Source organism: Notamacropus eugenii, chromosome 2 (genome assembly GCF_028372415.1).
Source record: "Notamacropus eugenii isolate mMacEug1 chromosome 2, mMacEug1.pri_v2, whole genome shotgun sequence".
Classification (NCBI taxonomy): Eukaryota; Metazoa; Chordata; class Mammalia; order Diprotodontia; family Macropodidae; genus Notamacropus; species Notamacropus eugenii.
In genome coordinates, this window is record NC_092873.1 from 223,159,455 (window position 1) to 223,186,306 (window position 26,852).

A 26,852-nucleotide genomic window follows, 5' to 3' on the forward strand; every position below is an offset into this window, starting at 1 on the left:
CTAGATATTCATCAGAATGACTAGAGCTGACCCAGGATGCCATGGGACACCCTGAATAAAGTATAGAAAGGCAGGAGAGTAGAAAGTGGTTATAAAGAGCTTTAAATGGCAGAGAACTTTATATTGAACACTAGGGATAATGGGACACCACTGGAGCTCCCTCCACACAGAGGTGACATGGCCAAATCTACTCTTTAGAAAAATTGGTGAAGCCATTAAGGGAAAGATGGATTGGAATGGAAAGAGACCTGAGGCAGGGAGATGACTTAGAAAGCTGGAAAAGACACCTTAGGTCACCTCTAATTCAGCCCCTAATTTTAGAGCCCAGAGAGGTTAAAAATGACCGAAAATACTACAAATAATAACTATTAATAAGAATAACTAGCATGTATGGCACTCTCATATTTGGAAGAGCTTTACATGTTATTTCATTTGTGCCTCACCATAACTGTGTGAAGTAGGTGCTACCATTATTATTCCATTTTATTGATGTGGAAACTGGGACGGAAGTGATTTTTCCCAGTCTTACAGATAGTGGAAGGGAGGGGACACAGGAGGAAGGGAAGGATGGAAGGAAGGTGGGAGAGAGAAAAGGAGGAGAAGGGCCAGGAAGGGAAGGGAGGAAACAAGCATTTATCAAATGCCTACTATGTGCCAACACAGTGCTAAGCATTTTGCCAATATTGTTTCATTTGATGTGCATAATAACTCTGGGATTAGGTGCTATTATAATACCCAATTTACAGTTGAGGAAACTGAGGCAGACTTGTCCAAGGTCATACAGCTGGGAAGTATCTCAGACAGAATATGATCTTAGGTTTTCCTGATTCCAGATCCAATGATCTACCCACCTGCCTCTCATGGCAGAACTGGGAATTTGAACCAGGTCCACTGATTACAAATCTGGCACTCTTTTCATTATTCTCTGCAGCTTTCAGAGATGTACATGATAATTTTAGGAGGGAGAAAGCATACAAAACTAAGAGGAAAAGTAAGGGAACCTAAGTAGGGGATAGCATCCAAGTAGATAGAGCCTTGAAACAAACTATGATTCCTATGGGTCACTGGGAAACAGTAAGTGCTTAATAAATGTTTACTGATTGGCTGATTGAAGGAGTACATTCCAAGCCTAGAAAATAGCCTATGAAGACACACAGAGATAGGAGATGGCATGATCAGTCCACAGAATAGAAAGTAGGCTAATCTGGTGTTGAATATAGAAAGGGAAATAGTGAATTCTATTCTTGCCCCTTGGAGAAGGAAATGGCAAATCACTCCAGTATCTTTGCCAAGAAAACCCCATGGACTTTGCCCATGGTGTCATGCTGAGTTGGACAAGATTGAATAACAACAACAATTTTTGCCCCTACATGAATCTCTGCTTAGGCCAGAATTTTAGTTACAGATAAAACTGGTTCTTCTTCTAGGTCGAGTTCTTCAATTTTTGTGTGTGTCATGGACCCATTTGACATTCTCATACCTTTCTTTGAATAATGGTGTTGTTTTGTTTTTTTTACAAAAACAACAACTCATAATTGAAGGAAACACTATATATCAGTAAGGTTAACGAAAATAAAGTTGTTGTTTTTTTCCCCATCCAAGTTCACAGATAACTGTCCACAGATCACTAAGGGATCCAGGGACTCCAGCTTCAGATGAAGCTCAGCTCCTTCACCACTAATTAGGCCCCAGTCTTTATAGCTCTGAGTGGTTACCCATTTTAGATCCTGGAGTCAGCCCATCACTGGTATTTCCCCCACTGCTCAGAACTGACTGCCTTTTCCAGTTTCAGAGCTCACACTTCACATCAAGTTCCAGCTCCTGGCAGGCTTTAGGCCTCCCCATTGGAAGACCTGGAAGAACTAACATTGCATATGCCTAATTAACATCTCACACCTGCTACTGACCCAGCTGCCAATTACTCACTTCCCAACATTCACAAGTTGATGAGCCAAGTCACTTGGCCTTTGGGTCCTGGCCCCCCTAGGCAATGACTGTCCAAAGACCTAGTTTATTATATTTCAGTACTTTAAATGTACCCAGTAACACAGACAGAAGAATACGACTTCCACTCATTGTAGAAAAGTGGCTTTGGTATAAGTGGAGTGAGCCAAGGTAGGGAGAAAAGGGAGGAGAACTGGTGTGCAGATGTGAGAAGAAGGCAGTTCAAGGTAGGAATTCACAGACATCCAGACATCCTTTATCCCCTGTCACCCCCTTTTCGGGTTCTAAAGAGGTTATGAGTATGTCACAGACTGAGAAAGGTTGGCAAACACCAAACTAATTGACCAGACACCTTTTTAAAAACACTTGTAGCAAGGAATGTAATTTCCTCCCTTCATGAATCACAGTGTTGATGTTTTTACAAGGTGATTAATTACCATGACAGAAAAAATTTGCTTATTAATATAAATGCTTGCTATCTTGTACGTTTATATCATGTTCTGTATGTTAAAGAGTGGTTAATGCAGCCATATTATAACTTGAATATGTTAACATTCTCTTGACACTCATGCTATCTCGTTCCTCCCCTTGTCCTTCAAGAAAATGGCCACATGCTGGCTTGGATGGATCTTTGATGGTTGCTGGTTGTTTACAAAGTTGCTGTTAACTAAGAGCAAAGTTTAATAAACATAAATGCTCATCTTTTCCCATTAAAAAAGAGTACCAAGAATGGTTAAAAATGCCCTTGTAAACCAGTTTGTGTTCTTCTTCTCCCTATAATAATCCAGCAGACATGATACATTAGTTTTACAACTCAACATCTCCAGCAAAAGGAAGAAACTAGTCAGTCTGAGTAATTGAGGAGGGAGACTAATGTGCTAGTATCACAACTGGAGGCTATTTATGTCTCATGATTTTTTTTCTTCTCCCTTTACCCTTGATAAAAGCTTAAAATTCACTTATATTTCCAGAGCACAGACTCCAATTTGGAAAGACCTCAAGGTTATCATCTAGTCTAACCTATATCTGAAAAGAAACTCTTAATTATCCTTCAAAAATGGTCATACAGCTTCTCTCTGGAGACCTTGAATGATGGGAAATTCACTTCTTCTCAAGGCATCCCTGACCTAATCCCCAAGAAGTCCCTCTGAAACACTACTGATAATATTACAGTACTTTAAATGGTCAGTAATTACAAAAATAACTTCTACCACAGTAGAGAAGCATCTTTTTTATTTTTATCACAATCATAAGAAATGAAGGCTTTTCTCTCATCAAGCTATAACTGCCCAATAGCTACCATCCCTAGTGTGGCTGGACAAATTTAATCCATAAGAAAGCTCTTTAGACACCTGAAGACAAACTCCAAATCTCTTCTTCTCCAGGTTAAAATTTTCCTTGTTTCTTCAAGATCAGTGTATAAAGAGTCTGTTCTCTATATATAAATGGGTAGGTTGCTGAAGTATCATAGGACCCTAGATTTAGGGCCAGGAGGGAACCTAAAGTCTTGTCCAGTTTTACCTTCTCATTTTACAGATGAGGAGACCGAGGCTGAGACCTTACGTGACTTACAGAACTGACCCCAGATTGTCTGATTCAAATTCAGTGATTCTTCCCCCCAGGATAAGAGTCATTAAAGAGTAGGAGACCAGTTTTAAAAGTTATTGAAATAATTTGTATATACCTATATACTTTAAATAGATACAACTATATACCAGGGCAGCTAGGTGGCACAGTAGGTAGGATGCTGGGCCTGGAGTCAAACAGATTCATTTTCCTGAGTTCAAATTTGGCCTCAGACCCTTACTAGCTGTGTGACCCAAGGGAAATCACTTATTCTTGTTTGCCTCAGTTTCCTCATCTGTCAAATGAGTTGGAGAAGGAAGTGGAAAAACCGTTACCTTTGTCAAGAAAATCCTGAATGGGGCCACAGAGTTGGATATTATTGAACAAAACGACAAATATACTTTAAAATACACAAATAACATTTACTTCTTTATATCTCTGAATCTTCTGGGAATCCCTCTTCCCTTTTCCCCAAAAGCAGCAGAACTCACATCACAGCCTGAGCCTTAAGTCTTCTGCAGTTCACACCACCTTCCCAGCCATGGTCCCTGTCCCCATTCCAGTTCCCTCTATTTCCTATCCATGGCAGGTGGAGGAGGTCTAGGTGGTGGGAGAGAGAGAAGAAAAGGAGGAAAAGAGGGAAAAGAAAGAAATTGGTTTTGCCAGGGCAGTAAGAAAGCCCTGGATTTAGAGTCTAAGGGCCTAGGTTCCGATTCCACCTCTGTCACTTAACTGTGTATCTTTGAACAAGTGTCTCTGGGACCCAGTTTCCTCATATGCAAAATTAATGACCTCTAAAGTCCTTCCCATTTCATACCATTCACAAATTCATTAAATACCACCCAGCTACTTTCTTCTGTGCAGAGAAGGGAAGTCAGACCAATAGCGAAAGCCTTGCCAGTGCAATATGCCAATAATTTTTCCTTGAATCCTATGACAGTTTGACTCCTGGGCTCCTTTGAAAACTTGACTACCGTTCTGGGTCTTTCCTTCTGTTGAAGGAACAACAGATGATGTTTAAAAAAAAAAAAAGGTAGAGATGGCAAGGGATTCAAATACAAAGGATTCTAAAATAGTCTGGATCTAAAGCTTCTTCTACAGAAATGTTAGAAATATCCTAGAAAATCAAGAGCAAACCACTGCAGGGAGGTGGGGAATATAGCCTAGCTCCATGGACATTCCAGCAAACAGAAGGGACAACTTTTATCGGGAAGTTTATATTAAAATACAAATTCTGAATTCATGGAGAACATGGACAAGAATTTCGCAGGAGGAGACAGCATGGATGGATGGCTTGTGATCTGACTGACAGAAGGAACATACAGATGGATGATAGTGTGGATTAACTGAAGTCTAAAGTGCTGGCCACAGTAAAAAAAACAAACAAACAAAAACAAAGACAAAAGGGCCATGTGCTTGCTTCAGGGACCAGAAGATAAAGGGTTCCCATTCTAGGGTCAGGAGAGAAAAAAGACCTTGGCTAGAAGCAATTAGCTAGCATTAATATAAATGGGGGTTGCTAGGTGGCACAGTGGATAGAGTTCAGGGCCTGAAGTCAAGCATATTCACCCTCCTGAGTTCAAATCTGGCCTCAGACACTTACTAGCTGTGTACTCACACACAGGGCAAGTCACTTAACCCAGTTTGCCTCAGTTTCCTCATCTATCAAATGAGCTGAAGAAGGAAATGGCAAACTACTCTAGTAGTTTTCCCAAGAAAACCCCAAATGGAGTCACAAAGATCAGAACATAACAGAACAGCAACAACGTAAATGAAAGCAAGTGACTGAATCCTTGAGACTCACTGCAGAAAAGAATAGGAAGAGGGTGCCAGTGCAGGGCAAAAAATATACCAAGGAGCTTATATTGGGTGGTTCTTCAAGAGTATCCTGGGAGGAGGCAACAGGGAGAAAAAAAGGAAACTTCTGTCAGTTTGCAACCACTCCAACCTCCCTACCATTATTCCCCTCCCATCCTAGCTCCCATTCCCCATGAGTCAGTCCTCGCCCAGTCCAAGGCAGTCATGACCTGTGGCATAGAGCTAGGGAAACACCTGCTTAGAGCTAGGGTAGGGGGAGGGGCGGGGCAAGGGATAATATGTTACTAAGTTAGACCAATTTTCCATAGAAACATTTTTGGATTCTATATTTCAAATACATACATATAGTCTTGCTTAGAAATGGGTTTGCCATTTATAACATTCTTTCAATGGCAAATGAAATCAAAATTCTAAAAAAAAATTCTAGAAACAAAATATAAACACTTCTAATGGACACTTCTAATGGCAAGATGGTCTCGTCTAAACATTTTGTTTCCTCAGGGCATAACATAGTACTCTATACACAGAAGGCTAGGCACTAGCTAAATCTCTGTTGAATAATTTAGGATGCAACCCATTTGTAAATTAGACATCATGAATAAGGAGAAAGTATGACATTTCTTACTATTCACTGAATTCTACTGAATAAAATGTTTGTTACCATGGCACTTCCTGTCTCTGTAGCGATGTTTTCTTAAGCATGTAAATTTGGAAAATTTCCATGAAACCAATAATATAGCAGGAGTTTCAACACAAAAGCTAAGAAAGGAAATAATGATGAAAGAACTTTAAATGCTGGCAGGGAAGATGTTGGGAAAGAATACAGATGACACTGTAAGATGATACTTGTTCCCAAAAAAAGTGAAAGTTGTACCTCTTAAAATTACCGCACAAGTTTGAGAATAGTTAAAAAAAAAGCCCCTTCCAAAGTCTGATCTAAAAATTAGGATAATTAAATAATATTCATAGGGGGAAAACCAACAATCTTTTTAAAAATCAGACCCTATATTCAAAGAATATATTTGTATAAGCAAGTAAAAGGAAACCCATCAATTTTTTCTCCAATTTTCCAAAACATGAAGTTCCCAATACATTTGTTCAAATACAGCCATTCTTTAAGAGTAATACAATGCATATTTGCACTTTCATAAACTACTTCAAAGTTATAATTAGCATTATATTAATAATCACTGCAGTTTAATTCATAGCCATTATATCGCCTTTGCTGGACCTGTTTAACTCTGCAGATTCAACTTTCAAATTCAAGACAGATGATTTTTTTTTTTAAAGCATCAGAGGGGATTATTTATTGTTTTCAATTCTACCATTTACCACCTGTGCAACACTGGGTAAAACACTTTAGCCTCTCTGAGCCTCAGTTTCCTCATCTGTCAAATGAGGAGACAACTAAGCAAAGGTCCCCTTCTAGCTTTAACTTAGCCATTTATAATACATTCCTAAAATCCCAAGTTGAAACTATGAGAACAATTTCCCAGAGAAACACTGTTAGATTCCACATGGGAATAATAGGTCTACAACGCTAATGGGTGCAGTTTCTTTGTGTTTGGCAACTATAACCATCAATCAGTATTTGGTAGAATATAAGCAGTAAAAATAATCTTATTAAGACCGTGTTTCCAATTAACTTAGGAGTTAAGCTTCCAGAGAGTATAAAGTAGGAACTTTTTAAAAATCCACCTAATACTGCAATAAGACTAAATATAGCAAAGAAAGTCTTTCCTTGATTTGCACTATTTTTGGTTACTTCTTTACTATTTTCCAAATTTTGTGCTCCAAATAAAAGTTACTTTTTTTTTAAGGTTTACATAATTCAGATAGCTAGCAATAATGCATGACATGTATGTTCAGTTATGCAGGCCAGCACTCTAGCAAATACCAGAACCAGAAAGACCTACTTTTATTTAGTCTGTCTTTCCTAACATGAAGTTCTTTTCCTTATTTTTGAACTACTGAGACATCAGCCATGGCTGAATTCCAACACTGACATAACCACCCTTCAGGTGTTTTGAAGAGCCTGAATGGAAAGACAGGCCTGAAAACAAGTCCAGAATCTAAAGCCTTTTATGTAAGCACATACACTCGATGCTTACTGCACTGAAATTGCTTCAATCAGATTTTAACCCAGTTACATTAATGCAAACATATGGTTTGACATGCTCAACAGTGTACTGATGTTCAAAGGGCCACAGGAGGTTAATTTCATACGTACATTCCTGAAAATATTCTGAATGTTTCAGCTTATCTGTCAAGAGAGGGCAAACTGCTTCAGTTGCTAAACAAATTCCCCACCTCTCAAACTACTGTAGCAGGTGTTAGAACAGTACAATAAAATTATTTTTGGAAGGGATTATGGGAGCAACTGCTTTAATTACCTATAGTTCAACTTGATCTCATGTGGGCTCTCAAGAAAGTCATTAACGTTTTAAACAATGTGTAAATTGATAAATGTCCCAGGATACAGCACACACAGTTTGGCAAAACACTGGGTTCTTTCCCTCCAACAATGTAACAAAGACAATAGAGAACTTGAGTGTTTGTTACAATGTCATTACTGCCCTAGAGAACAAACTTAGAAAATGCAAGTAAGTGGGGTGTCTGAATTATAGTCATCAAAACTTAAGGTAAAATAAGACTGGGAGGAAAAATCAGTCTTAAGACAAAGTGCATGTAGCCAGGTTGGTACTGTCTCTGAAGCCTGTTCTCTATCTCATACTCTAAACCTAAATGAGACACCTAAAAATCTAGTGAAGAAAAAGGGAGGTGAGAGGAGGGACCGTCAACTGAAAGTACCAAACACGCACCCTTAGAAATGGTGAGATCAACACCAAAGATGGGGACAGAGGTGAGTGGAAAAGACTAAATATGAATCCCAGGGAGAAGAAAGATTGGTATAGGGCTTAAGCTCAGCACAACTTCAGGATCCTAGAGTTCCTGGGAGGAGAGGAAAAGAGGACTCCCTCTTTCACATTCCCAGGGAAAGGAGAAACGTTCCTTCTCAAGTGCTGCCACACTCAATATGTTAACACCCTACTAGGCACTCTCTCGGTACAGGGATACAGACCAGAAGAGGGGAGCTGCTCAAGCAAAGAAAAAAATAAAGTGGGGGAAGGGAGAGGAGGAAAGAGCACCCATAGAAGGAGGAAGAAGAGCCGCAGGAAGGCTCCCATCTCGCCCACCTGCATTGTAGAAGCGATCCAACACCGCGGTTTCCCCGAAGTCCAGTTTGCCAAAATGCAGGGTCTCCAGTGCAGCGCCCACCGCCTCGCACGCCTCCCGCAGACACTGCAGGGCCTCGCTCTCCGCCACCACCAGCTGCCCCTGGCTCGCTTCGTTAATCACATATGCCACGGTGGTTCTACGGTTGCCGCCGCCAGCGCCAGTCGAGTTGCCCCGACTTCGGGGGGCGCTCGGGGGCCCACTCGCCACCGCAGCGATCGAGATCCCCCCTGGACAGGCGGCCGAGGTGCCGCTGCTCTCCACATTCCAGAAGCTGCCGGGTGGCGGTGGCGGTGGTGGGAGCTGACTCCCCTCTCCTGAAGCAGCAGCTGCAGGCGCTGCTGCTCCTCCTCTTCGGCCGCTGCCGCCCTCCTGGAAGGTGCAGAAGCCCGGGGGGCTGAACGGGGGCACGGGGAAAGTGATGCCCTCGCTATCCTCCGCGATCATCTCTTCCAGGGGCTCTCCGGCGGCCGCGGTGGGGTCCACCCCCCAGCCGCCCCGTCTCGCCAGCCACAGCTCGGGGCTGCTCCGCGCCCGCCGGGCTAGGCAGCTGCCATCTCGAGCTGAGCCCTCACCGCCGCCACCGCCGCCGCCTCCACCGCGGCGCCGCCTCTTCTCCGGCGCTCTGTCTCCCGGAGGGACGCCGCTACCCGGCGGCGCTTCTCCCCTCCTGGGCGCCTCCGTGGCGGTGTTTCTAGCTCGATGCAAGGCTCGGAATAGAAGGGGTAGGAATAAGCTGTTGGACGAGAAGGAAAAAAAGCGCTTCCTCCCTGTCTAGGGCTGGCCGGGCTCTTAGCAGACCTGTGCCACGGGGCTGCCAAGAGGCTCTAAGCTCCGGAGACTCCGTGCGCCACTGACACCATAACGCAACGCCAGCTGCTCTCGCGGCGTGCGCTCTCCTCTCCGCGGCGCGCTCTCTGGGGACCACGGGGGTTTCCTCTCCCTTCGGGAGAGTCACCTGGCTGGCACCTTACCGAAGGGGATTGCCGAGCGTTGTACACGCACACCAGAAGCCGCAGCCGAGAGGATCCGCCTCCCCAGTCAACTGCAGCTTCCTTCTCCTCCCCTTCCCTCTTTTCTCTTCCGATCGTGGCGGCCGCCTCGTCTAAGCGCCGGCCCGCGGGGCTGGAGGCGTGCGATTTCTTCCAGCCGCTTGTCCCCTCTGCTAACTGCCTTCTTCCCGCCCCTTTGCTGGAGCCCGGAGAGTCTGGGGCCAACCCCCGGGGGCGGGCGCTGCTGGGAAGCCCTAAACCGAGGTGAAAGCGACGGTGCTACCGGTCATCAACGCTCCCTAGGTCAGTCTACAGGACTGGTGCTCAGCTAGAGGTTGTCTGTTGCCTCTGGTTTTCACCATTCAGCTACCTACCTCAGAAGAGGCTTTTTACGCGAGCCCTCAGTTACTTCAAACTGCGGGGGGCTCGTACAAAAAGTCTCTCTTGCCATTGCTAAAGTCGTTTTTTGCTGCGGTTGGTGTCTGATGAGACGGTCCCCGCGGCCATGGCGCCCTCCTCTGGTTTCTGTTTAGCTCTGCTCTCCTGTTTAAGCTGTGACTGCCTGGCCTGAGAACTCGTGGCTTGCGCAACCATGGCCCTGATTTCAAAGGGAGCTGAGCTCCGAGGCGGCGGAAAGCCTTGTCTGGCCCCGAGGTTTGTGCGTAACACATCTGAGCTTGGACTCCGGGACTAGCTTGTGAAAGATCTGAGGTGGTCCTGGGGTCTTTCCTACTCATTTTTGAAATACCGATGCGAGGATGGGGGGGGGGGGGGGGAGGGAATAAACATTTATTAAGAGCCTACTATGTGTCCGACACTGTTACAAGTGCTTTACAAATGATCCTCACAACAGCCCTGCAAAATAAATGCTATTATTATCCCCATCTTACAGTTGAGGAAACTGAGGCATTTGGCCAGGTTTGAACAACTAGTAAGTCGTTAAATCTGGATTTGAACTCAGTTCTTTCTGACTTCAGGCTCAGAGCTCTAGCTGCCTCTAGGTGGATCCCTTCCCCTTCTCAGAATGTTTTTTAGATAAATAAAATAAAAAGCATACAAGGAAATCAATTACATTAAAATTATTAATGCGTGTGTGTGTGATTTAAGACTTTTGGTTAAAACCTCTTGGATTAGATGAATTCTAAAGTCCTTTCCAGCTCATACATTCAATTGTTGTGCTGCCTCTCCTCTAATTTTTACATAAAGGCTAGGTACCCCTTGGTCTGAAGATCCCCAGTTCCCCAAGGAATCCTAAGATATGGAATAACGTCTTCATTCAAGTTAAGACTTAACATGTGCCTGTTGACACTCTAGCTCTAAAGAGGGGAGGGAATACCTATTATGCTGTAAATTATCCAGGAGTTTGACCTAGTAGCACAGCTAATCCCCACATAGAACATATAGAATGTATCCATTGACCATGGGAAAGGCATTGGAGGGTCACTTAACCTTGTTCCTCACCCATGGTCCAGTTTGTCACAGAATCTGAAGTCAGAGGTTCTGGGTTCAAATACCATCTCTGCTTCTATCTTTGTGACCTTGATTAAGTTGCTTCTCTCTCAATTTCATTAGTAAAATTGGGGAAGTTTATACTAATTGATAAGTTCCTTTGCTAAATCTAGGCAGTGAAGGGTAGGGGTCTGTCTTTCTAAAGCAACAGCTCACAAGCCTCCACCTTTGTAATTTCTCCTATAACTATCGGTTTGTTCTGTTGTTTTTCAGTTGTATCTGACTCTTCAGTGACCCCATTTGGGGTTTTCTTAGTAAAGATACTGGGGTGGTTCACCATTTCCTTCTCCAGCTCATTTGAAAAATCAGGAAACTGAGGCACACAAAAGTGACTTGCCCAGGATCACATAGCTAGTAAGTATCTGAGGCCAGTCATTCTGACTCTAGGAACAGCTCTGTATCCATTGAGCCACCCATTTTAGACTTTTAGAAGGGAGTACTGGGCAGCTAAGTGTTTCAGTGTGCCAGGTCTGGAATAAAGAGAGAGAGAGAGATGACTCAGAGTTACTGGGGAAAGTCCTCATTTCCCCCATCACTTCTCCAGGAGTGCTCATGAAGTTTCCATCCCATTAGGCATGGAGTGATAACAGCTTTCTCCTGGACTCCTGGTAGTCTTTGCATAAGACAATCCAGTTAAGTGACTTGCCCAGGTTTGAGCAGCTAATAAGTGTCAGGTGTCTGAGGCAAGATTTGAACTTAGGTCCTCCTGACTCTAGGGCTAACGCTTTATTCACTGTACCACCTAACTGCTCTGCCTCTTTATAGTCTAGAAACATCATTTCTTCCCTACATCTAATTTGTGGCTTCTGATGTAGACTGTAGCTAGCTGTAGCAAGGACTCTGCGAGGATGCTCATGGGAAGTTCCAAATCCTCTGGATCCTTCTAAGCCCCCAAGATTCTCCTTCAACCAGAAAAGGTGGGAGGGAAGAGTCTGAGACTAAACCTAAAGAGCTTCCCAGGGTTGTGGTTAGCTGAACTTTAACCATTAAGCAGACAGATGTCCCAGTGCTTGAGTTCCAAATCTGGTTTATTCTATAGAAAACCCACAGGGCATAACCAAGTCTCTTCAATCAATCTAAATATACTTCCTTTTCATACATTCCATTTCATACAATGAATTTCAAGCACTTCTAAGTTGATCGAGGACTTTTCATACCTATTCTAAAGCCTTTCATTGATTGTTTGATCCACAAAAAATGACAAGGTCTTCCTTGTCCACACCTAGTTCAGACCTCTGATTTATTGGTTCAATAAAAGTTTTATTACATGACACAGGTATGGGAGGGGGCATAACACCTTGTCTGTAACTTAAAATGGAGTGGGATGACTGGTCTGGTTCCATGCTTATGTAGTTTACTGACTCTAAGTTGGGCCTGGGGTTCTAGAGGCCCCAAGGGGTCCCTCTACTCTTTGTTCAGTTGGGTACCAAGTGATAGAACAGCACTGGCCCTGGATGAGAGGGGGGTTTTGATCCCTTTTTTACTAAAGAGCTATGAACCTTCTACTATGAACCTTCAGTCATAATTCCTAAAATCTGATAGCCTCGTGCCACAATAAAGGAAGTATTCTAAACCGGCTTAAAGGTAAAATGAAAAAATTATGGACAAGTATAACCTAGTATAGTATTCTCTGAGCAAACTACTAGTCTATAATATTTTAGGGATGTAAAAATCTACATATCTTCCAGCCTCACTACACATAATGGGTAATGTACTACAATAAATATTGGTAAATAAGCATTCAAACAAGCAACTTAAAAACTGACTACAGTACAACTGTAGTTTAAAATAGAAGAAGGAAAAAAATCCAGAAGAGAGGGAGGAAGGAAAAAAGGGAGGAAGAAAAGGGGGGAAGGAATGAAAGAAAAGAAAAAAAGGGAGGGAGGAAGGAAAAAAGAGGATGGAAGGGGACAAAGATGGGAAAGAGGGAGGGATTGAGGAAGAAGAGGAGTGAGGAAGGAAGGAAAAAGGGTGGAAGGAAGGGAGAAAGGAAGGAAAGAAAAGAAAAAGAAAGGAGAAAGGAAAGACATAAGAAAGAAAAAAAGGAAGAAGAAAGGATTTATTAAATACTCACTATGTTAAAAGCACTGTGCTAAACAATTTACAAATGTTATCTCATGGTATTATGATCGTCCTTTTACACTTGAGAAAACTAAAGCAGACAGAAATTCAACTAGTAAATGAGGCTGGATTCAAGTGCAGGTCTTTCTGATTCCCTGGCCAGCACTAGATCCACAGTCCCCTCTAGCTACCTCTAGTAGTTGCCGCTAGAAATCAGGGAACCACTACTGAGAGTCCAAGGCAGGATAGGAACTCTGGCCTTTCTGATTCCAGGTCCAACATTTTATCTATGTCATGCTGCTTTTCTAGGTGTTCACTTGACTGTATCATCATTTCAACCAAAGCCATAAAATTCCTAGGCATATGATGTCTCCATTAAATAGCCTTTTGAGGCTCTTTCCAAACTTCTTTTGAAGATTTTCATCGGAAACATCTCCTCCTAAATAAAAATGGTTATTATATGTGGTGTCATTCAGGTACTCTATCACTGACCATCTTTTTTGGAGACATGCATATGTGTATGCATACAATGTACATATACACATATGTGTGTACATATACATCTCTTTGATAATTCAGGACATCCTGAATATATAGTTTATATACATATATGCATATGTGTATAAACACACACATACACACACACACTCATACACATACCCCTGAGTGACTTTGCTTTATACCGTGAAGTTACCTATGAAGGTAAAGATGGGGGCAATCCACTCTGTTAGAGAAACAATCCAATGCACAGAAGCCATCGACATATGATATGACACGAACAAGGGTTCCCTTAGTCAAGTCTTCTGACACATATTCATAGCTGAGTCCTTATATACCAGCTTTCACTAACCTAAGAAAGAGAGTGCATTCACACACACACTCCACCTTTGGAATGTGATTCAGAATGCAAGAGTGGGCTCAGGAAGCAGGAATGTTGCTGTGGCTAGAACACTGTGGTAACATGCAAGGGGAGCTCTTGCTGCACCATAAACCAAGCATTCACCTCCTACAGTTCTCATAGTGTCTCACCCCAGTCCTGGATAAGCTCAGGATGTGAGGGAGTGGGCCAGGTGTGATCCATGATGTGCTAGTGTTACTGTGGAGGCCTCACAAACACTGACACAGGCACACACAAGGGAACAGAGAAGGGCACAGAAGGCATTGAGTTTTTTGTCTTTCTTTGTATCCCCAGGGCTTAGCACAGTGCCTGGCACGTCTAAAGCACTTAATAAATACTGGCTTCCTGAGGGTCTGAGATAGTGTTAAAAGGGGGAATCATAAGTAAGAGAAAGGTAAGAGAAATATTCTAAAGGAAGAATGGACAGAATTTACCAACTGATTAAAATTTGGAAGATGAATAAGAAGGAAGAATCAAGATGACTCCATGAATCTGAGGCATAGGCAACTTAGCAGATAGTGACATCAGTGGAAGAGAAATCAAAAGGAAGTTGTGGTCTGTGAGGGGAGAAGGACAGGGACAGTTATGACTATAGTGTTAGAACTAATAAGTCGGAGGTACCCAGGGATATCCAAGTATGAAGGTAAAGCAGGAAACTGGAAATGCCAGCCTAGAACTCTGGGGAGAGGTCAAGACTGGAAATAGAGACTTGAGGGTCATCTGTATATGAGGTATCATTGGTATAGGGAAGCTCAGATGAGGAAACACCCTCTACCAGAGGGCAGACTGACACTTTCTTGGCAACTCATATAGTCTTAGAAAGGTACCTAGACTTCCTAGAGCACTGAGAGATTAAGTGACTGGCCCTAAGTCTCATAGTCAGTATGAAGGGATTTGAATCCAGTCTTTCTATTTTCAAAGCCAGCTCTCTGTCCACAGAACAATATATATATATACATGATATAGCTATTTTTTAAAATGATAAACAATGACCACAAAGCATACAAAACAGTGAATGCTGTCTTACATAAAACCCTTAGCATTTAACATAGTTTTTGTTGGTTTTTTGGCAAAGATACCGAGTGGTTTACCATTTTCTTCTCCAGAAGGAAACTGAGGCAAACAGGAGTAAATGCCTTGCCCAGGGTCACACAGCTAGTCAGTGTCTGAGATCAGATTTGAACTCAGGAAGGTGAGTCTTCCTGACTGCAGGCCTAGCACTCTATCCACTACATCACTTAGTTGCGCCTTTAACAAAGCAGAACTAAATAAATTAAGAAATAAGCAAAAGATTTTTCCTAAGTCCTCTTCCAGGTCCATCTGAAGTTCACTATCTTTAGATTCATTATACATACAATATATATACACATGTATGTAAACGGTTCTGGTTGTACGGAAATTAGTTTGTATTCACTTTATATAGGTATTACTATATTCTCTTATATTTTTTCATATTTTTTATGGCACTTTTCATTCTGTTGTTGTTCAGTCATTCACTTGTGTGATACTCTACAAGACCCATGGACCCTGTTCATGGAGTTTTCTTGGCAAAGATACTGGAATGGTTTGCCATTTCTTTCTCCAGTATGTCCCCATTTTACAGATGAGAAACTGAGGTAAATAGAAGTTAAGGGTTGTCCAAGGTCACACAGATAGTAAATATCTGAGACTGAATTTGTACTAAGATTTTCCTGACTCCAGACCCACTGCTCTATTCACTGTGCTACCTAACTGCCCCCTATCACTGTACTATAATTTACTGTGCCATTCTCCAATCATGGAACTTAATTGATTATTTGCAGATATTTTTTGCTATTATAAACTAAGCAATTATGGCTCTATTTGTACCAATAAGTCCGTTTCTCCTTTTTATAACAGTATATTAGATTTTGAAGTTTCATCATGTGTGGGATGTGGAGGTCAATTACTGTGCCTATACAGAGACTCACTAAGAAGGGCCCTCCACTTTAAGTTCTTGGTACACTGGAACAAATTTGAAGTTGTAAGACTTGAGTATGAACCCATGCTCTACTATTAACTGTGTGACCTTGGACAGGTCATTTAATTTCCCCAGGCCCCTGGCTTCTCATCTGTATGATAAGGAGGTTTGTACTAAATTACCTCTGAGGTCCCTTCCAGCCAGAAATCTCTGTTCCTATGAAGGCAACCACTGTTCATCTCCAGCTGCATAGAAGCCAACTGCTTTTATAATGGAGATCTGTTATTTTAATGGTCTCAGTAATACCTTTGACAATGCAGATTATAATCCTTCCATGCTGTGGTAGCCAGTTTTCATGAGTTACAGTGTCCAAAAGTTAGCCAACCATCACCTGAAGATTGACCATTTGATGATTAGTCCCTTTGAGTGTAGCTACGTTGGGCCTCTGAATCCTTCACTGGGTCTGCCTTTTAGGCCTTTGTAGCTCAATGGGACCTGATGAAGTTTATAATTGTTGTTTGTCCCTTTTCCAAGAGGACCAGTATCATCATAGGGTAATGTCTTAACTCCTACATGAATTGGATTTAAGTGAGGCAGAGTTGCACAAAGTCATCTGCCTCACATTCTTTTCCAGAATTATTAAAGTCTAATAACAAGACAAAAGTCAGGATGACTGGTGATGGCCTGGGGTACAGTGGATGACCTTGGCATCTTCAATGTCTGACCAAGCTCTAAGCACTCCACAGTGCCTGCTTCAATCACCTTCATGACTGTCAGAACAAATTGTTCTCATCCGCCCATTCTGCCAGAGAAGTCTTCACGTGTTTGGTGTACACGTCCCCCTAATTCACTGATAGGTTCAAGGCCTGTTGATTACCCTCAATCTTGTTTAGCCCATCTGCTGAGACAGTTTTACTGAGCTTCTTGGAACCACAGGTGAGAGCTGATGCCAGGTGGACACCAAAGGTGGATGAGCAGTCCTGAAAAGAGCTCAGCAGTCCCTCATACCAGGGGTGCTAGTCCTCCTTGAATATCCTGTACATCCATACAAAGTTTACAATATACTGGCATTGAAATTCCCCAAGAACCAGCCTTAGCTTTCATCAGAGGCATCAGAGTGAAACTTTAGCAGAGGACTCTTATTTACAGTCAGGATGACTGAACCCTCTCCATAAACCTGACATCTTTTCTACTTCCTGTATTACATGTAATCATTCCTCTTCTAAACCCCTACTCTATTTTGGCTCTGGTGCAATTGTACATCTCTCTGCCCCCAGTTCATTCTTTTCAAGCATTAGGTGGAATAAAGGAAATCACCTAAAGTGGGATTTCCTTTTCAGTAGTGACTAAAGTATGTGTACTCTTGAGGCCTCACTACAATTCTCCTATATTAGCTTTGGAAGGTAAGGAAACATTGGAGCTCAAATTCCTCTATATTAGCCTGGCTACTATATTCCCTAGGCCTCAGTTTCCAGATCTGCAAAATGGTGTTGGGTAGAGGGAGTTGGACTCAGTGTTCTCTAAGGTCCCTTCCAGTTCTAAATAATACAATCCTATATTAAAGAAATCAGTTTTTCTTGCTATTTGAGCTTGTTCCATAATCCATGTTCCACATTTCAAGATTAGTGATTAAACATGAAATCTGTCAGAACTGTAGTTAATTGCTCCTAATAAAGAAAACTGTTGATGTTCTACAGATGGAAATATATGCACTTTGGCATATCCATGAACTTCCCAGGCTGGTGGGATTAGTGAAGGATTCTCCAGATTTCCTTCCCCAATCCTAAACTAGCCCAAGGGGCTTTGACCTTTATTATGACAGACCTCACTGGCAATCTGGTGAAGCCTATGAGAAAGACATCTTCTCAGAATAATGATTTTAAGTGCATAAAGTAAATTACATAGGATTGGAGAGGAAATCAATCTATTTCAAATATAGTTATGAAAAATATTTTCAAAACCCATAGTTTTACAGACTCAAGATTAAGAACCCATATCTAGGTACTGAAAAATTTCAGAACACCTTTCTGTTTTATATAATTAAATTTTTCCTTCTTTTATTTCATAGGCAGAGATGAAACAGAATCAGATTATTTATGTTGCACTGGAAGCCCTCTGCCGGACCCAGTGGATCAGCTCACTCAGTTAGTCTAAAGAAAGATTTAAAAACTATTTTAAACAACAAAATTGAGTGACCCAATCAATACTACTTTTCATGCTATTGTAGACTTCCTCTTGGCTCAACTTCTTCTTAGCCTAGCTAACTGAAATACCCAAATTAAAAAAATGTTATTTAATGGGAAAGAGCACTCACTTTGGAGTCAGAATTTAGGTATGAATCCCAACTTTGTTATTTATTAACTGTGTAATTTAGACAAGACACTTGTTCTGGCTAGGCTAGGAAAATTTCCTGAATTTTCTCACTTGTAAAATGAGTGGGTTGGGCCTCTAAATGACTTAAGATCCTCTTTCTCAGTCTATAATCCTAATGAGAAGGACCTATTTATACGATCTGAGAGTCACCCTTGTAGGGATAAAAGTGACCTTACAGATTTACTAATTGAACTTTCTCATTAGATGCAGAAATTGAGGCCCAGGAAGGTTGGGATTTGCTCAGTCATACACATAGCAAGTATCAAAGACAGGATCCAGACTTAGATCCCCTGACAGCAAATTCAGTGAGTATTCTTTTTCATAATGCCCATCCGTCTCAAGATTCTTAGATTCTCTACTAAACTGTAAGATTCTTCATAGTTGTTTTTCAGTCATTTCTGACTCTTCATGACCCCCTTTGGGATTTTCTTGGCAAAGATATTGGAATGGTTTGCCATTTCTTTTTCATTTGACAGATAAGGAAACTGAGATAAGCAGGATTAAGTGACTTGCCCAGGCTTACACAGTTAGTGTCTGAGGCTGGATTTGAACTCATGAAGAGAAGTCTTCCTGACTTCAGGTCTGCTAAGTCCCTGTCCCAAAGAATCTCCCACTCTTCTGTTCTACTAAAACTCTTCCTCCTACCTTGCCTGAAATTCCAATCACTAGTATAGTCCTTTTCAGTTAGACAAAATTGCAGGTTTTGTACATAGAAGTGTCATGTTTAGAGGCCAGGTTAAATCAGGATACAGGCTACAATGATCTGGCTGAATTATAGTAGCCAGCAGTAAATCTTTGTTAAGATTAAAATTGTCAGCTGAACACAGTTAACATTCTGAAGCTCAAGGGAAATATTTGGTTAAAAAAAATCACGCAGGATTCCCGAAACATAGGCAAAGTTTGGGTGGGATAACAGGAGACTGAGGTGCTTAAAGAACAAGTAGAAATGTAAATCAGGACATAGGTTGATGAGTCAGGATCCCAGAAAAGGAGATTCAAGTAGAGACCAGCTATGTCACGCATGGTAAAAGTGAATTAGTGGAGTCAGAGTCAGCCATTAGGAAGTTGGATAAATAGTGTGGTCAGAGTGCAAATGGCTCAGATATACTCTCCACCATTAATATGTCTGCATACACTGATTCCTTTTGATCCACCAGGATGAACTGTCCTTTCTGGTGTCTTAAATTACCTACAAACTGGCTGTTCCAGACCCAGATAAGGAGGCCAATGTACAAATACACATTTGTTTCCTGGAAGAGGATTAAGACACAGTGGGTAAGTCTCTTTCATTAATACACTAGTAAATATTAGTTTATTACATTGATTGGTTTTGTACCTTGGAAATCAAAGAGAGGATGGCACAGAACTGATAAGTTGTGATGTAGGGTAAAGAGGACTTAGAAAGACTGGGCACATTTTTCTTGTAGCTAACTACCTCTGCACATCTTAAAGTGCTGTATAAATACTAGCTATTGTTATTGTGATTATTTGATGCTATTGAGTACTATTTATTATTATATTTAGGTCTATAGGATTTAGAGTTGGAAGGGACCTTGTCCATCTCATTCATTTAGATACTTAGAGAGTTAAACTTCATTCATTATCACCTTCTAAACACAAGTCTTTCTCACATGTGAAATGTAGCTTGGAGCTGTCCATAGCTGAAACACTTGAAGAACAAAGAGAAAAGATTAGTCTAAAACAGCAGTGTCAAAATCAGATTGAAATGTCTGCCACTGTTCCATGTATGAGTCCTGTGGACCTCATTGACCTAATTTTTAAATGTAACATTATCTAGATTTTATTGTATTTTTATCTATTTTTAAAAATATTTCCCAATTATGTTTTAATCTGGTTCCAGCAGCACTTGAGAGTATTGTTGGCCATGTGTTTGACATCTCTGGTGTAAAACACTAAAACTAAAAGGATATTTCATAATCACCCTGAGTGAGTAAAATTGGAAATTCATTTCTTTGTATAAACTCAAGCTGGTTTGCATACTTCTTTTTTTTAATTCTTATCTGACTTTAGACCATATTCCCCTATAGATGCTGATGTCACTACATTGACAATACTTCAGGTGAATAATCCTTTCTAGTAAATTACACAGGTTGCAATGATGACTTATTTTGTTTCTGGCTATAATAAATTGACAGTGTACACAGAAGTATACAAGTGGCTTGAGCAGTGTTTGTACTGAATGGAGGTCTTCCCACAATTGAACTCTGGCATGTGAGATGATAAGAAAAGGCAGAAAAAGTGGAAAAGCCTCTGACAAAAATGTGGGCAAAAGAGTCTCAGGCTTGGCACACTTCATGATTCTTAAGAGATGGGTCAAACATAAGTTATATGGTAGTAAAAAGAAAGGATCTGGGATAAAGAAAGGGCAAAAGAACCTTCTCCAAGGTTGACTCTTTTCCTTTATAGAGACAAGTTTATTAGTAGTAGAGAATTCCTTTTCATGATGTTCTTTACTATATGGGAAAGCTCAGGTACAAATAAAGCCAGTAAGAATGAGAGAGTAGATGTTCACTTCCCTTTTATATGTTATTTGTCAAATACTCAATACATTTTCAAATATTTGTTTTTCATCTATGATGTATTTAATGATTAAGAGGCAACATAAAGTAGTAGACAGAAAGTTGACCTTGGAACCAGGATCTACCTCTGATGCACACACTAGCTATATGACCTTGGTCAAGTTACTTAAGCTCTTAGTGCTCCAGGCAACTCCCTAAAACCATAAGTGGCAGAGAAAGTGCTCATCTAACTGGCTTGGCTTTCAATGGGAGCTCTCTTCAACAATTAAAGCAAAAATACAGTTCCTAACTCTATTCTGTCTATGACATATAAGATATTGTGCTAGATGTCTAGTAGGAACAAAGATATATGAGACACTATACCTACCTTCAAAAAGGATTCCACTTAGTTGGGGTTCTGAAATATTACAGATTAGAAAATAACAATACAAACCATGATTACATGTGCATTTGCATGTACATATACATAAACATACATGTATAGTTGTGTGTACACACAATGAAACAAACCATGATTACATGTGCAGACATGTGTGAATATACATATAATAATGCAAACCCTGATTACATATCATGTATATACAAATACACATATACAAATGTATATACATATATATACATACAAACATATAAAATAACCATACAAACTATGATGATATGTGTGTCTATATATACACACATATATACATGTATATGGCCATACAAACCATGCTTACACATGTATATATGCACACATGAATATATAAATATATAACAGTATAAACCATAGTTACATATTTGTATATTTATACATGCATGTATATACATTGTACATATAGCATACATGCATATATACATATATTGTACACATATACACATAATCATGATTTACATTGGTATATGAATATGTATATATACACATGTAATCATGGTTTGTGTTGTTTTATGTGTGAATGTTTGTACTGTTATATATATATACACACATACAATGCACACATATGTATATATAGTTAGCGTAACCAATAAATACTTTTCAATTTGACAAACATTTATTTTGTCTCTATTAGGCATACTTAGTCATGGCATGTGCCAAACAATTCTATTTTCAGGGTCTTTTGACTACTGATTGCCAGGGTCCTCTAAACTCTGACACTGGCATGACTGATAAAATAAAATTTGTGACCAAAGAAAAAAGCTGTGTTTTATCACACAAAGTCACCATCATCTAGATATTCAACTCCTAACACCTTGGGCACATCAAATAACCCAATATGTAAAGATTTTCCCAGAAATGTGCAGGACACTAGAGAATACGAACTCAGGAACAGAAGGAAAATCATGCAGATCATCAGAATAGCCAAAACTGCACAGATCGGCCACAATGACTCATTCTCTCTCTTACCAATACATGTATTTTTTCTTTTAATTTCCTTTTGTTGTTAATCTGAACTTGACAAACATTTACAAGCATAAATATTTCCATACACAAAGAACAGAAAAAGAGGACTGTGTATGAAACTGTAAATATCTCTATTGTGTAGTTTGTTGTATTTTAAGTTTAAAATAAATATAAGTTCCAAAGTTCTTCTCTCTCTCTCTCTCTCTCTCTCTCTCTCTCTCTCTCTCTCTGAATTTCCTTCTCTTCTGTGCATTTTCAAATGTTTCATTTTCTACTTTTGTTTGTTTTTTGGCATCATGATTACCAATGACCCTGCCCCACTACACCCCCATTTCCCACTCTACACATTTTTAAAAAGTTTTCTCATAACAAATAAGCATAGTAAGGTGAGAAGTATGTTTTAATCTTTCTTCTCCTATTGTGGTTAGGTATTGGTCATTCTTTTTTTACAATGTTACTTAAATTGTTCTCCTGGTTCTGCTCACTTGACTGTGTATCAGTTCATACAAATATTGCTGGGTTTCTTTGAATCTCTCCTTTTGTCATATTCTTGTAATTTTACATACTCTAATTTGTTCAGTCATTCTTTAGTTGATGGACACCTACTTAATTTCCAATTCTTTGTTGCAACAAAAAGTGTTGCCATCAACATTTTTGTATATGTGGGTACTTTCCTTTTATTTTCTATTTGTTTGTGGTACTTGCCTTGTGGTATCACTGGATCAAATGGTAGGCACAATTTAATAACTTTGAAGGGATAGTTCCAAAGGCTTTCCCAGAATAGCTAGACCAATTCACAACTCCAACACGCATTACTGTCCTTCCACATGCCTTCCAACAGTTGTAATTTTCCTTTATTTGTCATTTCCCCCCCAGGCTGATAGGCATAAGGTGGAGCCCCAAAGTGATTTTAATTTGCATTTCTCTTAGGTAATGTAATAAAGATAGATAATGCAGGCTCTTGGCTTTAGAGAGATATGATTCACCATATTAAGAACAGGTCCATTTATTTCTCTGCTTTTAAAAAGCATAAACTGTGGTTATATTTTGTCCTAAATTTTTTCATTTATCAACATGATATTGTATTTTAATTATTTTTGCTATTAATGTTTTAAATTACATTTATTATTTTTATGGTCTTATGAGAGGGAAGGAAAGGGAACAGAAAGGGAATATACAAGGGAATAAATAAGAAAGAAGAGGAGGGTACTTATTTTTTCTCATAAGGATATAGAATGAGAAGAATAGTATATGAACACAGAGAAAAGGGAGAGGGGAACAGGTATCACATGAATCATTACTCTAACCTGAACCATACAAAGGAGGGTTGAAACATACACACACATACATATGCACGCACACACAAACACATCCAGATTTGGTGTAGAAATAATTATCTTAAACTCAAGAGGGAAACAGTCAGGAACAGGGAAAGGGGTAAAGAAGATTTAAGAAGAAAGATAGAACTGGGAAGGGATTAGGCATAAGAAACACAAACTTCAGTTTAGAAGATAGCTCACAAAGGGCACATTAAAAAGAAAGGAAGGAAGTCTAAGAACCAGTGATCCAGTGATTAGGATCTGGGTGAGATGAAGGATGAACAGAGAGTGAAAACATACCACTTCCACTAATTCTGATAACATTCTTTCTTTTACCACTTTCTTCTAGGTAAAGAGGTGGTGGGGGAGAACAAAGAGAGGAAAAATAATACAATATAATAGAATATGATGAGGGGAATAAATACATAATTATTAGTCATAACTGTGATCATGAATGAGATGGAATAACCCATAAAATGGAAAAGGACAGCAGACAAAACTACTTATAGACTTCATGTTTCTCTTAACTCCTTCTATGACTTTTAAAGATGTTAGGAAGATAAAGGGGCAAATTTAATCACTTCATCACTGATTAGCCTTTTTTAATAGCTCAAACGTAGAGTTACTTTCCTAGTTTTTTTCTTATGACTACTATATTTGCACTTCAGAGTTTCTACTCAGCTTTGGTCTTTTTTTTTTTAATCAGATATGTTTGAAGCTCCTCTATCCCATTAAAATTTCATTTTTCTGACCTGTAGGATTCTAATCAGTCTTGCATGGTAAGTTAATCTTGGTCATAAGATCTTATCTTTTACCTTTTTGAATATTATATTGCAAGGTTTTCTTTTCTTCAAAGTAGTTGCTGTATAATCATGTGTGGTCTTAACTGGGATTCTTTGGCACTTGAATTCATTCTTTCTGGCTGCTTGAAGTGTTTTTTGTTTGACCTGGAAGCTATGGATTTTGACCATGATGTATCTGAGAGATTTCATTTTGAGGTTTGTTTTAGCAGGTAACTAGTAGATTCTTTTTATTTTCACTTTACTCCCTTGTTCCAGGAGAACTGAACATTTTTAATTTGTGATTTCTTAAAACACAATGCACAAAATTTTTGTTGAGCTATCTTTATAAAGGAGTGTGATGGCTCTTAAATGATTATTCCTAAACTTGCTTCCCAAATCAGTTGTTTTTGATAGTACATAACTTATTTTTTCTTCTAATTTTTTGTATCTCTTTATTTTATTCTCATATTTCTAATTGTTGTCTAGAGTAATTAAGTTTTGTTAGCTGCATAATAATTTTAAATGAAAACTCTACTTGAATAAAGTTTTACTCCTATCCTAATCAGATATTCTCTTTCAATTTTTTTTCTTTCACAGTTCTCATTTCATCTTTTATTTCTTGCTTCTAGATATTCTTTTATTATATATAACTGGGGCATTTTTTTTTCATTTGGCTCTGCTTATAATTGTTATAGAGGTACTGTCTTCTGTTTTAAATTTGGGAATATCTTGACCCATCATTCTTCTTCATCACATTCAACATCTTTTATTTACTCACATATCCAGCATCAATTCCTGGTTTAGTACTTTATGCCAGGTCTAGGGATTAACCCTCTACCACATGCTTATTTGATCTTGAGTGGCAACTAGGTGGTGCGGTGCATAAGAGCACCAGTGTAGGAGTCAGAAGGACCTGAGTTCAATTATCACCTCAGACACTTGACACCCACTAGCTTATGTGACTTTGGGCAAGTCACTTAACTCCAATTGCCTCATCCTGGGTCATCTCCAGTCATCCTGATGAATATCTGGTCACTGGATTCAGATGGCTCTGCAGGAGAAGTGAGGCTGGTGACCTGCACAGCCCTCACTCACTCAAAACAAAGTCAAGTGCAAGTCATGTCATTGTTTCTCTGATGGTATGGTCTTCTTCTGCATTGTTTCTCTGATGTCATGGTCTTCTTCTGCAATGAAGGATGAACGCACACACTAATTTGATCTTGAACTTGATTGCCAGGATTTCCAACTTCCTTAGTATATCTGCTTTTGGAATTATGGCAGGTTTCAAGCTCCTTTGGATCACTCTCAGCCACAGCATTGTGATTTTGAGGCCCCATACCTATCTTTAAACCATCCCGTCAGAACATTGTGATCTTCAGACCCCCAAGAACACTAGTCATTGTGCTATCAACTCTTGCTCCCCCAGAAGCGTTTGTCCCCCTCCTACCCCAAATTTTCACATCAGAATACTCTGTTCCCACCATCTCTCCCTCTCCCACCCCAAAAAGAATTCTATATACTTCAAGTGCCCCTGGTGAGAATACTGTGAGGCTCCTGTTTGTTTACCCATACATGTGCTATTTTTCCTGACAGGATGTTTTCCCTAGTACCTAATAGTTTCTATCATTCTACTCAGTTCCCAGCTGGCTGAAGATACTTATTGTGGTTTCTCTTTAGATTTCGTTGTCATTATTTGATCTGGTGTCCTTTGTAGATCTTTGTTAGAGTATACGTGGGGAGTTTGGCTCCTCTACAGCCTTTCACATTGTCATCTTAACAAGAAGTCTTCATTACACTCATTGCATAAAGACCAGCTCAAGAATACTAGCCTAGCTTGTCATTGTTTAGAGATCTATAGGTAACCTCAAAGTAGGAGAAACCTTGATTCCCTCACTGGGAATATTCATAATAGTTTGTAACTAACTTGGCATTCTTGTTGTAGTGACACCTGTTCTCTAAGAGTATACAATATAGTAGAGGAAATGGTACATATACAATTATTGCTATAATAATGTTAGATTTGCTAAGTACATGACAAAGGTACAATCATCATGCTAAGGTAGTTCAGCAAGTATTTCTGGCTAGGGGTATGGAGAAAATGTTCATGGATTAAGTCACATTCAAACTGGTCCTTGAAGGATGGGTGGAATTTCAATAGCCAGACATATGAGAAAGGATAGAGAGGAATATATAGAGAGAGTACATTTGTTGTTTTATAGGATTTAGAGCAGAAATTCAAGTTTAGAGAAATATTGAAACTTAAAATAGGCAAAGGGAAGTAAACTAGTTTGGCTAGAGTTCACACTCTATGAAGTCAAGTAGTATATAATAAGCCAGAAAAGGTAGATTTTGGCATGAGTGACATAGGGAGCCATCAGACTGTCTTTAGAGATGTGCCAGCTTCTGGCTGTGATTTGAAGATTGCTTTTGTACTGCATTCTCTCAACACTGGCACTCAGCAGTTATCCCTAGAGTCTGATCAGATAAAAACTATGA

The 26,852-nt window shown here is 40.0% G+C and overlaps 1 protein-coding gene across 1 annotated transcript in view; it reads right to left on the reverse strand.

Annotated features, from left to right (window-relative positions):
- The window catches only part of MAP3K5 (mitogen-activated protein kinase kinase kinase 5), a 452,961-nt gene extending 443,624 nt beyond the window's left edge, over window positions 1-9,337 (reverse strand). The window contains exon 1 of the mRNA XM_072637677.1: window positions 8,526-9,337. Coding sequence (XP_072493778.1) covers window positions 8,526-9,012 — 487 coding nt within the window. The 5' untranslated portion in view covers window positions 9,013-9,337. The remainder of the gene's footprint in view (window positions 1-8,525) is intronic.
- Between the last annotated feature and the right edge of the window lie 17,515 nt (window positions 9,338-26,852).